Raw genomic sequence first — 13,047 nt, 5'->3', positions numbered from 1 at the left:
ATGTCTCCTGTCGTATTTATTTCAGATTCCTGTGCAGTAGCTGCGTGCACGCTCTTAAAAATTCATTATTGCACGTTATTTGTCCTCAAGGTCCATTAAGGGAAGGGCAGCTGCTCCTCTGGGGGTGTGATTAGGGGACAGCAGGCTTGCATTGCAGCGGAGAAGGCTGAAAAGCAGCTCTGCAAAGGCATCACATGCGCTTACCTTTCACAAAGGCTTTGCGTTGCCAAGCTAGAGCTGACAGATATCGGAAGTGGAGTGAATCAGTTCCGTGAACGCTGCCCATTTCCACATTTGCAGAGTCCCTATTCTTTATTCTCTTTAATCCTCTGAATTTCCACCAGCGTGTTTATAATCTAAATACAGAGGTTCTTTATAATTGCTGTCACGCTGCTTGTGCAACTGTGCAGGCACGGTTTGTTCCTAACATGCCTCAAATTTTGCTGACATCTTGTTTTTTCCCTAGGTGTGGCCCATCAGTGTTATCACGGCTTTATCAAAGCAGTGCAAGAAGGAAATATTCAGTGGGAGAGTCGCACTTACCCCTACCCTGGAACCCCCATCACACAACGCTTCTCGCACAGTAAGTAGCTGCTCGGAAAAACTCCGCTCACCCCTCTTCAGCTCTGATTTGCAACGGAAAGCTGTAACGAGGGGTTTGCGCTGTGTCACTTGGGATCTAGCAGTGCCACGCGTGCCGGTCGCTGCGGCAGAGTTTCAGTCGGTCGGTGTAACACACAGCTCCGCCAACACAAGCACTTTGCACAAGAATAGGAATTCAGTAGCTGCTTGTTGTGGTTATTGGCTCATTGCTTTTAGGAAAGTTAACGGAGTTAGGGTGGGATTTTTACTTTCTGGTTTTGCGTATTTTACATGCAGGCTTATTCCGCAGCTCCCTTCGAGTCTGAGCTTTGTGTCCCCTTCAGTAGAAACCCCGCTTAGCCACTAGACTCAAGTCATTACCATCAAAGCCAATGAGTTTGCATACCCGCAGCACTCAGGGGTGTACGCTGGCAGCTTTTCCAGCAGATCGTCTTCTACATCTGTGATTAATACAATTCGGAAGAGGCTGAGTGTGGCTTGCTGCAAAAGAAAACACAGAGCTGCACGTGAGAAGCATTGAGGCGAGCGTATATGCTGATAGAAGTGATTCAGTCGACAACGCCGCTTAACGTATGGGTGAATTTTTGCCCTGCTTCCAAGTTTCTGGAAGAGAATAGAAAAAGCATTCCCGTTTGAGGGAAAGATACTTAAACAAAACTTGTTATTTGTACTGCAATAGCATCAAGCTGCCTCAGCCTGCTCTGCCAGGTGACGTAGTCAAATATGACAAAAATTTAGTCCTTGGGGCTTCGTCGCTGGGTCTGAGCCCTCTGGGAGGCGGTTCTTCCAGGGAGCAAATTTCATTTTTCTAAAGGTAAATAAACATGGTGTAAGCCGTGCGATTCCAAGAGAAGTAGGCATAAAACTTTCATATTCCCAAGTAATAATTTATGAAGCAACCGATGCGCAGCCTCCTGCCAAGACAAGTCCAGGAGACACTGCAGGAAGCTCTAGTGAAGTCATTGTGCTCTTCAAAGATTTCCTTGTCCTCCTGAAGAATAAAAAAGGCACCACCGTTTATAGCTTGTTTTTAAGCGGCCGTGCTAATGAAGTGCTTATTAATGGCTTGCAGATTTGCATGTATTTTGCCCTCAATTTTTGCAGCCTTTTTGCAACTGGTGAGCTTTAAGGCTAGCTAGAAATTACCTGAAAAAGGCCCAAATATTGCACCAAAGGCCGCTGTGTGCTCTTTAATTTATTCTACTGCCCACCGGGGGCTTCCTCCGAGCGTGCCGCTGTTACGCTCGATCCAAAATGAGTTGTCTTATAAAGCCGCTGCCCTCGGAGCATGTAATCTGTATTAGCTTCACTATTTGACAGTGTCCTGGCTCTGGTCAGCCCTCGATTGCTACAGAAGCATTATTAATGCACTTTATGCGCAGAAAGCTAATCTGGATTAACTTGTTTGCTGACTTAAACTGATTTTTTTAAGCAGTTCTCCAGATCTGCGGTATCTGCTTTCCCTACAACAAAGCGTTGCGTGTTTGTGGGTGGATTACAATATTAAACTGAAGCAACAAATCATTAAAAGCAAAAATTCAAACTGAATCTCTAAACCTATGACCTACAATACTAAGATGTGGTGAGCCGAGGTGAAGTAAGAACAGGAGGTTTGGGGAGGAGAGGGGAGTGAGGGAGGACTCACAAACCCCTTTTTTAGGGGTGAGTGATTTGCCAGGTTTTGTGGGAAGACGTCATCTACCAGGCATGAGTCATCTGAAGTCAACAGGCAACGGTAGCTGGCATCGAAGAACTGGCTAGGGCTATCTCTCTTCCAGGATTTATTAGAAATATCCCAGAAGTGCTCACATGCACCATAAAAGGACAAGCGAAAGAATTTTAAATAGTCAGAGGTCACTATGTCTTCTATCAATTCTGAAGGGAGTAATAGAAAAACTGTTTGATAAGGAATAATTAATGGAAGTTACTGTCGTCTCATGGGGAGGGAGCATTTGGCAAGGTCTTTGATCATACAACAACAGATAGCAAACTTTATGGATGAGCTGTAGGTTTTCTCAAGGATTTGATTGAAGCTGCAGAACGTCGTACAATATCAATAATACTATTTTTTAGATCTAAACACACAGGCTTACTGGAAGAAATACTTCACGCATAGGTTTTTGAGCTGAACACCAGGTATAATGTTTGTAGTAGTCATCTAATTCTTTTTTAGCCCTAACGTATGAACCTACAAATATCATAGCAGGGCGATGACTCATGTGGTTAAATAACTGCCCGCAATCAGAAAGCGATGTCAGAAGGCACAGGAATGCAGAAACGGAAAAGCAGCAGAGGAATGCCGACTGTTGTGCCAGAAATATTGATCCTTTGATGGAAGAGTGACTAATTTTAAATACTGATTATTTTTTTTCCGTGCAGTCTGGGGAGCATGGCACCAACGTGATGACTAATTAAAGCAATTTCGTGGGTTTACCCTCAGAGGCAAGGGAGAGGTAAAAGCTGGAATGTTGTTTGTTTTACAGGATGGGCTGCTTTTCTACCAGCGCTACGGCTCTTCATATCGCTCAGCTTTGCTCAATATATCACTGCCTTTTGGGTGCACTGCAAGGAGCAGGAAAATAGTATTTTAGAGAATAAGGAGATAGAGGTGGGATTTTCCCCCCGCCCCGAAGATGTGGAGAGCTGGGCTCTCTGAGGTCTGGTGCTTTTTTATCGTGCCGCAACTTGCGGCGTAGTTGGTGTAAACATCGGTGCCAGCCAGCAGGACCGGGCGCTTTCATCTGCAGCCCTGCCTCCTCGGCGCCGCCGTCCTGCCGGCTCTCGTGCCAAGCACGGTTGGGCGCGGAGAGGTTACCTCCAAAACCCAGCCCCGCGTTGGAGGAAGCAGTGCCAGCAGCTCAACGTACGATGCTTGCAGCATCGGCTTGGCACGCTCCTCCTGGGAACGCCAACACCGAGGGCTGTCAACCTTTAGCCGCAAAGCTGCAGTGCTGTTCTGAGCCGAGGGCTGCGTAGGAATGGGATTTCGATAGCCAAGCTGACTTTTTCCCCCCTCTCTCTGATGGGGAATATGACCTTTGAACTTGGATGGGTTACTTACTTGATGTACTTGAAGTTTAAAAAGTCAATGCCCTTTGATTATTGCAAAGGGCATGTGTTTTGCATTCAGTTTTCCCTTCCCAGTTGATCTTTATTTCGATTATCTTGCGCTCCGGGTGAAAGTCTCTGATGCTTTGTTACGCAGCACAGAGGGGAAACAGGAATGTGCTCGAAACAAGCTGGCTTTGCAGTCCGTTTGGGTATTGGTGTCTTCAAACATCAGAAATATTTATTCTCTTCGTTTCCAGTTACAAAGATACACCGTCTCTGCAATATTAAAACTCTGGGACACACTGAATTTGACTGGGATTTAAGTGGTTACAAAAAAAACAAAAGCCCAACCTGAAAATGCATCCAGTGGTCTCCAGCTGCTTGTTTTCCACCCAAAAAAGAGCTAAAGGCACCAAGGACTCACACCCTCCTCCCCTGATTTATTCTACACCTTTGCAAGGCTGGTATAAACTGGAGTTTTCACTTGTGTTTTTTTTTTTCTTCTGATTTTCCCCCCCCCCCACTGATCTGTCTTCCTCTGCTTCAGAAGCTTTAAATGGCTTGCTAAGAAGAAGTAGGAAAGCACAGTTTAAATTATTTTGGTCCAGGATTAAAATACATGCCGTGCGGACGTCATGGTGCCTGTCTGGCTGGCCTGGTTTTTAAATCCAAATAGAGGAGAAGAATGCTGCCACCTCCCCTCAAAAATAATAAATGAGCTGTGCTGTTGTGTGAAAGCCGCGCTTGCCAAGGGTTTGGCGTGGGGAGGAGGTAGGAGCCTCTCAACCTGTCATGGTTTAGGTAGTGATTAGATTTCTAAGGAAACTAAACCTTTCAAGAAAGGTTAAGTAGAAAAACCACGGCATTGCTTTGCACCGGGTTTTAATTGCATGTACTTAGGGTGCAAAGCGCTGGTGCCTTCCCGGGTGGAGGCGATACTGCAGCCCACAAGGGGTCTTACCATGTAAAAATGATATAGAGTCAAATCTTAAGGAGTAGGTGAGGCTATAAAAATGCTCTTAATTATTATTTCTTCCTCCATCACATCCCAGGTAAGTCCACTACACCACTATTTACATATCCTCCACCCCAGAGAGCTCCGGAGCGATGTGCCGTGGCGTGTAGGTCTGCCAAGATGTGGGCTGAGATGAAGACCGTTCGGTTGCACGTAAGGGCGTCGTGTGGACGCGCACGGGGGAGAGCTGGGTGGTCTCGCCCTACGAGCACATCCCATGTCTCCAGCTCCCCCGTTCCCGCTGTGTGGTCAGCAAAGCGCCCCGGACTTGTCACTAAAAGCCAAGGGCGTGAGGGCTGCCGGCTTTTCAATAGGGGATCTGCATGACAAGCCCCAGGTCAGACAAAGGGACCCTCGGCAAAGGCCACCGGCCGTCATCGCATCCCCCGCTGAGCCGCGGCATTGTCTGCGGGCGCTTGAATGCGCTGGTTTACGGCAGCGTTGAGATTCATTCATAGCGGCGAGATGAATATCGCTGGCGTATGTATGGGTGGGCTGCATTAAGGAGCTCTTTCGCGCTGGAAATACGTACCTCCAGCCTGCTAAATTAGGGCTGCGGGGTTGGATCATTGGAAACCAGGGACGTGCTTGTACTGGTCTAGGGCGAAGCTGGAAGCAGGGACGACTTCTCGTGAGGATTTTGCTCTGAATCGTTTTCTCTTGCTACCGAAAGTAGCTTATCAGCCCTTCACTCCAGATGCTCCTTTTTTAGGTGTTTTTTTTCTTCTTGCTGCTGTTTCAGAAAGAAAAAAGCCTTTACGTCAGTACAAGCTCCAGAGTAGTCCCATGTCCCGTCAGGTCAGCTCATCTGAATCTATTTTTATTTTTTAACTGGTGAACAGCTGTATACAATATGTGATGGAGAGAGAGGGAAGGAACGGTGCCACTCGCACCCCTGCCGCGAGTCTATCTCTGCTTTTGCTTCGGCACGGAATAAATATTGCTGCTTTTTATCAAAGCCGCTGTACTTGCGTGCTAATCCTTCATCTTGTCGCTTCCCTTGTGCTGGTTATTTATGATGGCACGTGGTCCTCAACCTGGAGACGCTCTGCGGAGGGGCTCCTGCGTAATCACAAGTGCGTCTCGCCTCCGCCTCAGACCCAGGGCCAGATGCTGCCCTGCGCCGTGGGCTGCCCGCCTGAACTTTTGACTTTTCCTCTTGCTTTTCGTGATGGGCAATATATTGCTTGTCATCGCAAGGGCGATGACTCCTGCTCCGTCCGAGCCCCGGCTGGTACCCTTCAGCGTTCCCAGAGCATAAAACACTGCGGCTTTCTACTATGCGCTGGCGCATGTGTGCGTGGATATGATTTATTGTGGTTTTTCCCCTTGCTAGACCTGATAATAAATGCTCGAGGAATTGCTGGGGAGGCCTTGCTCATGTTGAAAGGGTTGATATGAGATTTTTATGACTTTTTTTGAGGGCACTTGTGTATGAAGTTGGGCTTTAGAGAGATGCTTTGGTTCTGAGCGGGATTCAGGCAGCGAGTCCTCTTTGAGATGAGCACCGGTGCTCCCCTGGCTGGTGCTAAGGGACTGCACACTGGATTTAGCGTTTTGGGACCGTCTGTATGCGTGCTGCTGAATTCCTGGCGTCTGGAGACCATTAAACGTGTTCTGGGAGATGCAGTAACGAACAGAGCAACACCCCGACAGACAGATCGAGGCTTCAGTAACAAGCTTGCCTTTCCTGCCAGCCACGCTGTATGCTTTTTACCAAAACTCTGGGGGAAGAAAGGGAAGAATTTTACAGAAAACCCAAGAACTGAGATTTTTCAGGCTGTGTCAGGTCAAGGGAGGATTGAATTTCAAACACGTTGCCGTCGCACGCAGGTCAGTGGAGCAGACGGCACCCGGCCGATCGGAGGGTGCGGATGCAGAAGAACCTGCTGCCGGATCACCCAGACCAGCCCAGGAGCTGAAGTCGCCTTCGCTCCTCGATCCTTGGCTTGCAAGCTTAGGAGCCGGTGTGTTTATCTGTCAAAGCTGCTGCCGAAGGATGAGCTTGCTCTCCCAGCGTCACCATCGGGCACTCATCCCGCTTCTCGTGAGTTAGGCAAGACGTGGAAGAGATGCCGCTGCCTTGCAGGGACCTCAAGAATGTGAAAGGCGAGGGGTCGTTGTACGAAGTCAACGGGGCTCGTTGCGTTTGAGGAGGGAAATGCAGAAATTGAGAAATCCTCTTTGTAATTGCAAGCGTTTAACTTTCCGAACACGTTTGAATCTTGCTCATCCTTCAAGGCGGATAAGCTGAGCAAGTCCTCTCTGCTCTATCTGATGTTTAATTTACTTCTTGTCAGAGGTGCCTGGGTACCCCGGGACGCTAACTGCCAAATGCAGACGCTTGCATATTTTTTTGCTGTGGAGTTTGGTTTGGGGCCAAAAGCTCTTTATTTCCCTGGGTATCTTTGAGGGGTTGTCAAGTGTCGTGTTCCCTCCCCATTCCCCATCCCGCTGCCTAATCCTTTCCGACGAGGAGCAAAGGGAATGCTCGCATAAGAAGCGTGTGTTTCAGTGGTGCTTTTCTATGATGGGATAGGGTGAAATGCTGTCAGATTTGGAAAAAGAGAATAAGCGACCAGGTCTAAGTACATAGTTTCTCAGTCTAATTTGGCAACCCTATAAACCATACGAACTAGCTTAGAGAAGGTAAGTGTGCTGAGTGCGTTAATCGTAGCTAATCTAATTAACTGCAAACTTCTAAGGCAGCTTTCTTTGCACTTTCCCTCTGCTTGAAGGGATAATAGTCTCGGAAGGTTCTTGCTGGAGGTTTACACCGGACAGGGATACCCCTAAGCTGGCCCGTGGTTTTATTGACGTCGGAGCAGCCTCTCTGCTTTTTGCCCATCTGAAACGCAGGGGGGGGAAGAAAATGATCTTTTTTTTCACCCAAAAACGTGAAGGTCAGAGAATTAGCTAATCTGCATGTTTGCTTTTTCCCAGGTGCGTGTTACTATGACGCTAACCAGTCGATGTACGTGTTCGGTGGCTGCACGCAGAGCAGTTGTAACGCCGCCTTCAACGACCTCTGGAGACTTGACCTGAACAGCAAGGAGTGGATCCGGCCCCTGGCATCAGGTGAGAGGTGGCAGATGTGCAACTCCCCCACCACTTTATCAAAACTTACCTCATCCCTGGGGCTGGCTGGTCTGAATCTGTATTTCCTCACGTGTTTTATCATTATCTGACCGGTTTTCAGGTTATAGCCTCTTTTTTTTGACTGTGCATATCCTCGTGCCTGCGGCACTGCGCTGGGTTGTTTCTCTTTGCCCGGAGCAGCTGCTCGCTGCCGGTTCGTGCCATGCAGGATGAGCGACACTTACCTGCGGCCACGAGAGCCTGTGTTGATAAGAGTCGCTGTCCCAAAGCTGAGATTTTATTTTTTTTTTAATAACTTCGGTAGGTGCCACTTCAGGTATTTTGAGGAGTGGAGGAGACATGCCCGTGCGGGCTACCCGCAGCAACCGGGAGAGCGTGGGAAAACAGGTACATTCCTGGAGTCCACATGCTCTAAGCAGGGCAGGAAAACGCCACAAATGATTTCCCACACTGGTTTTTGTATTCAAAATGTCACACACGGCACGCTTGTTTTCCGTATATTTCTGAATTTGACTAAAACAACTTTGAGAAAAGCGGAAGAATTGGGGGAAGCTCTTGGCGGGGGGATAGTCGGTATTAAGCTAGTCATTTCGGCAAAAGCTTTATATTTTGACAAAGAGAGAGAAGAACGAAAGGAAAAGGAGGAAGCGGGGGAAGTCAGTATTAAACTAGCCATTTCAGCAAAAGCTTTACATTTAATGAAGAGTAGGAAGAAGAAAAGGAGCTCAGCATCCACCGAGTGCTCCTTGCTGACTTGTCTGCTTGGGTGCAGACTCCCTCTGACCCTGCCTCATGTGCTCTAAGTATTGTGGATTACTCAGTTACTGTTTAAAGTCATATTTTCCTGTCTGACGTTTTTTCTTATATGAAGTCCTCCAAAATCCAGGCGTTTCTGCATACTGGTGTTATCTGGGAATTGGTCGGATGTCACTTTGAAATGTTAACACGTAACGTGGTGCTTGATGACCTCTTGCTGGATATCAGTCTACCCAACTCTTAATATTTTCATTTGATTTTTGCGTCTGCACATCCACTGTATGATGCCTACAGGTGAGAATTAAGCAGTCATGCACTTAAAATGGAGGAAGAAAACAAGCCACAGCCTACACGTATGTGGAAACCGGCTCTCGCTCTTCCTCCTTCCCTGCCGAAGCGCTCTCCCTCTGCCCAGGGGTGGAGAAGAGGCCATGGGTAGCACAAACAGGATACCGGGCGACGCAGACCTCTGCTCTGACCCAGGACATCTATTCTTGCAGCCCAGCGAGTTCTTCCGTCGGATTGAATGCGGGGCACGACTCGCAGTCGCGTTAACGAGTCCAGCTGCCGGCACCCAACTCTGCTCAGTCACTCTCTTGGTATTTCGCAAAGTCAAATTCCCACTGCCTTACTAACAAATAACACTTTTAAAAGAACGAGTCCTGTGGGAATATGTGTCAGAGTTAAGTCCCATGGGAAGATCCCCCGAGGAAATATTTCTGTATGCTGTCATGAGCGCATGTAGCGAGATGGGATCACAACTGAAACTTCAGGCAGTCTCACCGAACAGAGAGCGCTCTTGTTCCTCCGTCTTCAGAGGAGATGAGTCACCCCGCGCTTGTGCCGGTGGTGGTTTCTTACACATAACTGCTTTTTTTTTTTCGGTGCCCTTAACCAGAGGGTTGGCACCCGCTGCCTGGGAAAGAATAGTGACTGGAGGGGGCAAAAGCAGAGAGCTTTGAAACTCAGGAGTCAGACGTAAATAAGGCAGGAGGGATTTTTTTTTTTTTTTTAAAAAGAAGAGCTGACGTTGATTGATTAAAGCTCGATGTGTGTGCAGGCTAATTGCTCGTGGAGGTGGTGGAGGAGTTCCCACACCTGGCCCTAAGGACTCTATAGGGTAGGTCTTGCTCCAGAATAAGACGATGGCTTTTCCATAAGGCCAGTTTTAGCTTGGAGAGTTTTGATCGTGCTCTACTTGCGCCCTCATTAAGCGTCGGCATCTTGTCTAATGAGACCTGGGTAGGGCTGCCTAAAGGGAATGGGAACGTGGTGCCAGGACCATGGTAAATGCTTTGGACACAGCTCAGGTGAGCTGAAACAGCTTCATCCCATTCCCCTCTCTGAAGGGCTTTTCCAGGAGAACACACCCTTTGTTGTTGTTGTTTGTTCATACCTGTTTTCGTTTGGGTTTTCTTACTTGCAGGCATTAGATGACATCAGAGCTGGATAATTCATCTCCAGCCTGAGCTGCTGCACTTCATCTCGGAGTAAATATTTAGCCTTCAAAGAAATAATTGGCCCGTGTTTCTTTAGTCTTGGAGACGGAGGAGGGAGATAATTGCTTCCAAAATCCCTAATTTTTGAGGTTTCAAAGTATTTTTTTGCTTAGATCCAAAACAATGGCATTGACTTTCTACTTATTGGGCTGGAGCAGAACAAGAGAGTTAATGCCTAGCTTTTATGTAGCGCTTTTTGCTGGTGGGGCTTAATGCTCTACAAAGGAGGGTAAGGCAGCGGGATCTCTATTTTAGGAACGTGAACAGGAATGCCTCTAAACTCTTCTCCCTCGAGCTCTTCTGCCCGCTTTGGAGCTGCTTTCCACCTCCCTCGCTCCCACATACGAGTCTTGCTGGAGCAGGAGGGGAGCAATAATTAATGGCCTGCATTATGTGGGAAGTTATCCCAGAGTAGGTGGTCCCTGGGAGGCAGGTGCCTCTCTCCATGTGTTGGGGATGCTTTTTTCGCCTTTGCATAATTAATCCGGGCACTTCTTTGACTTTTAGCCTATCTGCACGGAGGGGAACCTGATGGAGGACTGGAGGTGGTTTACACTGGAGTCTGTTTACCCAGCTAGAGGCGAGGGTTAGTCTCGACTCCTCTGTAACTCAAGCTGCAGCACGCCGCTCTTGCAGCGAGGGCGCAGGCAGGATGACTTCGGCGGCGATAGTCCTCTGGTGCTCGCCAGAAACGAGCTCCCGTGCAGCTGAAACAGCCAGGAAAGAAACCAAAACCTATTTGAAATGGGGACTCCCAGGACTTAATGCAATGGGTAATGCAGGAGCTGCAGGGGTTCCCGTGGTCAGGGCTCTGGCGTGGGGTTGCTGACGCCTGGAGCTGGCTAACCCAGGATTCGGCCCTGGATCTGCTGTGCCGGTGGCAGGGAAGGTTTGTCCTATTTCCATGGGGGTCTGTGAAACACTCTGGATGAGATCCCTTCCATCTCTCTGCAATGAAAACTGCTGGCAGGTCCTGGGAGAGGCTGCCTCGGCCATCAGCGCTGACCCAGGCCCTTTGCCGTTGTCTCTGTCTCCCGTTCATGTCATCCTCGGGCTGCAGCGGATAATTTAGAGGCAGAATTGAGAGCGTATCCCCAGGCAGTTATCCTTCTGGCCTGCCTGTGCTATTTCAGACTGCTTCTGCAGACTTTCTCCCTTCCTGTATTTGTTAGTTTATATTCCTCAGGAGCCCTGCACTTGGCCTCTGTCTGCCAGAACCGTACACTAAACTGGGAAATACCTTTTTTAAATCGGAGAGAAAAATGCCAGTAGTTTTGCCCGTGCTCCCAGGGGCTTACGGGACAGAGGTGGAAAGCTTTTTTTTTTTTAAAAACAGAGCCTTTTACTGTGCTTGTGAAGTAAAGAATGACGATATAAAGACCAGGTCTTTGCAGGGAGAGGAACGCTAGCTGAAGTCCTGCAGGGTCTGTGCTTCCTCCCTGTTGTTTCTGCTTTATCATCCTCAGCCAGGCGTGATCCCCCTCTTCGCTGCCGTCTTCCCTGGGAAGGCAAGAGAGCTGGGAAGACCCCGCTCCCCACCTTGATGCAGTGTGTTTTCCCACTGCTGGGCCGTGATGTCCCGCTCTGGTATCGCAGGAGTTCAGGAGACTCACGGCTCCGCTTTTCCTGTTTGCTGCGAAAAGGCTCGCTCTGCAGCCGGCCCCGCGTCCACCCTTCCGCCGGGGGGGTAAAACTCCCCAGGACTTGTTTCCTGGTGTTTTTGTCTCCCTGCAGTCATGCTGCATTCGCTTTTGCTGGGGAGGTGGGAAAGCTTCTCATCTCTTTCTCAGGATTTCAGGATTAAAAACAGGCTTGGAGGCAAAACTTGTTCATTAGATGCTCTGATCCTCTTTGTCATGTTCACAGCATCAAGACGTAGCCACATCAGAGCAGCTGATCCTCCCTGCTTTAGCCTGAAAATGGGTAGAGACCTTCAGCCTGAAGTTTGCACTTAAAACCTCCTGGGTAGCCTTAACGCGACGCAGTAAGTGTGCAAAAAAACCTCTCCCGTGTCGGTTCCTCTTGGCTCTGCTCTTCCCCCAGATCCCCTCTGCGCTTTGAGTGGGAGCTGCTGGAGTTTGAGGATCGGGTTTCCCCTTGTGAGCCGAGGGGAAGGTGCTTTTGATGGTGTTGTGTCAACAAAATAACAGCCCGAAGGAGGTGGTAGAGACTCTGCTGTCACTGCCCCAGGTGGTTGTATCAGATGTGGTGCGGTGGGAGGCTCTCTTGGCTGAGAGCGCCAGAAACCTCTCCGTTAGTCGTTGAGCGCAAGCGGAGCGGTTTGCTCCTGACGAAGCTGGGCAAAAACCTTGCCTCGAGCAAAAAAAGCCCTGTTTTCATTATCTCCTTCGGAGAAAACAGTGGCAAGTTTTCAAAACAGTTGGTGAAGTTTCATAACGCTGGTCCCGAGCCGGGGTGAGATTCCTTGTTTGGGGCCTCCTCAGTGATGTGAGATTTGTGGAGCTGAAAGGAGACGTGACCCACAGCGAAGGACTGGGCTTCCCGAGGAAAGGATTCGGCCATTGCAGCTGAGAGCCAGCAGACATCCATCCAGCCCTCCGCATCCGCAAATCGGTGCAGCACCTTCATGCACGGCGTAAATAACGCGCAGGACCCTTGGCTGCAGGGTAGTCTGAGGGATCGGCGGGGTTTCTAAAGAGTAAACAGTTGTTAGAGTAGTGGAAACCTTCTCACATTTGGATTTAAAACCCACTGTGTCTGCAGATCTCCCGAGATTGTGCAGATTGTTCAGTCCTTGGTTGTGTTTTGCATCTTCTTTTTTCTGAATAGCAGTAACCAGCTGAGACGCGTTACTGAAACACTCTGCTCTGACCCCGAATTGCAATTCTTCTGTTCCCATTGCAGAGTGGCTTGCCTTGCGGTAACGTAGCAAGTGATGTAAGGCACATCCTTGCTTTGGGGATTAAAAAAAAAAAAAACCTGCGAAATCCTGACCTGACCATGCTGGTAGCCTCTCTAGAGGAGCATTTCTCACTGTGGACTGCTGCCGGTCCCCGAGACACC

General features: G+C 48.8%; 1 protein-coding gene across 1 annotated transcript in view; it reads left to right on the top strand.

Moving 5' to 3' along the window:
- FBXO42 (F-box protein 42) overlaps positions 1-13,047 on the top strand; it is a 48,133-nt gene that overhangs the window by 17,912 nt on the left and 17,174 nt on the right. Inside the window, exons 3-4 of the mRNA XM_075172556.1 lie at positions 467-583; positions 7,613-7,747. Of these exons, the coding sequence (XP_075028657.1) occupies positions 467-583; positions 7,613-7,747 (252 nt within the window). The remainder of the gene's footprint in view (positions 1-466; positions 584-7,612; positions 7,748-13,047) is intronic.

This window comes from Calonectris borealis, chromosome 23 (assembly GCF_964195595.1).
Source record: "Calonectris borealis chromosome 23, bCalBor7.hap1.2, whole genome shotgun sequence".
NCBI classification, from domain to species: Eukaryota; Metazoa; Chordata; class Aves; order Procellariiformes; family Procellariidae; genus Calonectris; species Calonectris borealis.
The sequence above is the reverse complement of the archived record's forward strand: the minus strand, read 5'-3'. Positions and strand labels throughout refer to the sequence as shown.